General features: G+C 36.1%; 1 protein-coding gene across 1 annotated transcript in view; it reads right to left on the minus strand.

Annotated features, from left to right (window-relative positions):
• Positions 1-910: 910 nt before the first annotated feature.
• Positions 911-2,099, minus strand: part of LOC113472515 (FAS-associated factor 1-like) — a gene marked incomplete at its 3' end in the record, with an annotated part of 3,192 nt that continues 2,003 nt past the window's right edge. Inside the window, exon 3 of the mRNA XM_026832289.1 lies at positions 911-1,042. Coding sequence (XP_026688090.1) covers positions 911-1,042 — 132 coding nt within the window. The remainder of the gene's footprint in view (positions 1,043-2,099) is intronic.

The raw sequence follows: 2,099 nt of genomic DNA on the forward strand, positions 1-2,099 counted from the left end.
TTTTTTTTGTAAATTTGGGGTTTTTTTTTTTTTTTTTTTTTTTTTTTTTTTTTTTTTTCACATTTTCTCACACAAAATAATGAGCTCTGATCTTGAAATTTGTCGCGACGACCTATGAACTCAAAGCGAGTAAGTTTTAGATAACACTTCAGTCGATCATTTAAGCCCGGTTTTAGCGTTACCTATGTTAAGCTACGCCGAGGAAGGCCAATAAATGGGTGGGTGGCTTAAAGTTAATTGGGTAATTGTATTTTTTTTTTTTTTTTCACATTTTCTCACACAAAATAATGAGCTCTGATCTTGAAATTTGTCGCGACGACCTATGAACTCAAAGCGAGTAAGTTTTAGATAACACTTCAGTCGATCATTTAAGACCGGTTTTAGCGTTATCTATGTTAAGCTACGCCGAGCAAGGCCAATAAATGGATGGGTGACTTAAAGTTAATTGAGTAATTGTGGGATTTTTTTTTCACATTTTCTCACACAATTGAGCTCTGATCTTGAAATTTGTCGCGACGACCTATGAACTCAAAGCGAGAAAGTTTTAGATAACACTTCAGTCGATCATTTAAGACCGGTTTTAGCGTTACCTATGTTAAGCTACGCCGAGGAAGGCCAATAAATGGATGGGTGACTTGCACACTATATTGGGAATAAAGGGAGAACGGGCTCTAGTCTTGATTTTAAATCATTACATGAAAGTAAAATTAAAAAATCAAATCAAGAATAATAATAATAAACTGAATATTAAACAAATTAGGTAGGTACATAGGTATTCTCCACGATCGAATAAACTACGGGCTAAAAAATTCCCGGAGGGACGGACCCAGCTTGTTATAAGATGCAAAATCCGCCCCCTAATTAATACAATATTTAGTTCACGAAAGTTATTGTAGCCTTTCCAGCTTACCTCTTTCTTCTGCGCTGCTGCTTGTATTTCGGACTCGAGTCGGGTTTTCGCTTCCAGTTCCTGACGTTCGGCAAGTCGTTTGGATTCTTCCTTGGCGCGGTCCACCGCTAGCGACTGTTGATAAGCTTCATCCTGGGGAGAAAAAAAAAGTCCCTTAATTTTCTGTTCGAAAAGCTCTTTAAAATGGAAGCTTTCTGTGCCCTAAATCACCAAAGTATGGAAAAGTATTTACAATTCCATATTTCGATATGATTCGTCCAAATTCAAAATTCTGCTTTTCCATTGGCTATTACACTTGTAAAATACTTTTCCATACTTTGGTGATTTAGGGCACTGTTCAAAAACCTCTTTAAATGGTGATTGATCGGCACAAAAAGTTCTTACTAATGATATGATGTCTTTTCTGAAGAAATTATCTTTAAATGGGAAGTTTTCTGTTCAAAAACCTCTTTAAATGGTGATTGACCGGCACAAAAAGTTCTTACTAATGATAAGATGTCTTTTCTGAAGAAATTATCTTTAAATGGGAAGTTTTCTGTTCAAAAACCTCTTTAAATGGTGATTGATCGGCACACAAAGTTCTTACTAATGATAGGATGTCTTTTCTGAAGAAATTATCTTTAAATGAGAAGTTTTCTGTTCAAAAACCTCTTTAAATGGTGATTAATCGGCACACAAAGTTCTTACTAATGATAAGATGTCTTTTTTGAAGAAATTATCTTTAAATGGGAAGTTTTCTGTTCAAAAACCTCTTTAAATGGTGATTGACCGGCACAAAAAGTTCTTACTAATGATATGATGTCTTTTCTGAAGAAATTATCTTTAAATGTGAAGTTTTCTGTTCGAAAACCAAAAAAAAAAAACTATTAGAGAGGGGTTGGATTGCCGAAGTAAAGGGACTTGTGGTGAATCCGATGCATTATATTGGGGACATGGTAGGTTGCCGTTCAGAAGGTCCCGGAGAGTAAATAAAACGTCCCTAAGTACTTCCTGCCTCGGTGGTGTAGTGGTCAAGGCGCTCGCCTGGTAAACAGGAGGGCGTGGGTTCAATCCCAGCCGAGGTATGGAATTTTATCCTCAGTATAATTTGAGAATTTGACCACAATAATAGTAGTAGCCTACTGCTGGAGTAAAGGGACTTTTCAGTCCTATGCGAGCAGTATAAATAAGCACTATTATTATTATTATT

Source organism: Diaphorina citri, unplaced genomic scaffold, assembly GCF_000475195.1.
Source record: "Diaphorina citri unplaced genomic scaffold, Diaci psyllid genome assembly version 1.1 scaffold5898, whole genome shotgun sequence".
Classification (NCBI taxonomy): domain Eukaryota; kingdom Metazoa; phylum Arthropoda; class Insecta; order Hemiptera; family Psyllidae; genus Diaphorina; species Diaphorina citri.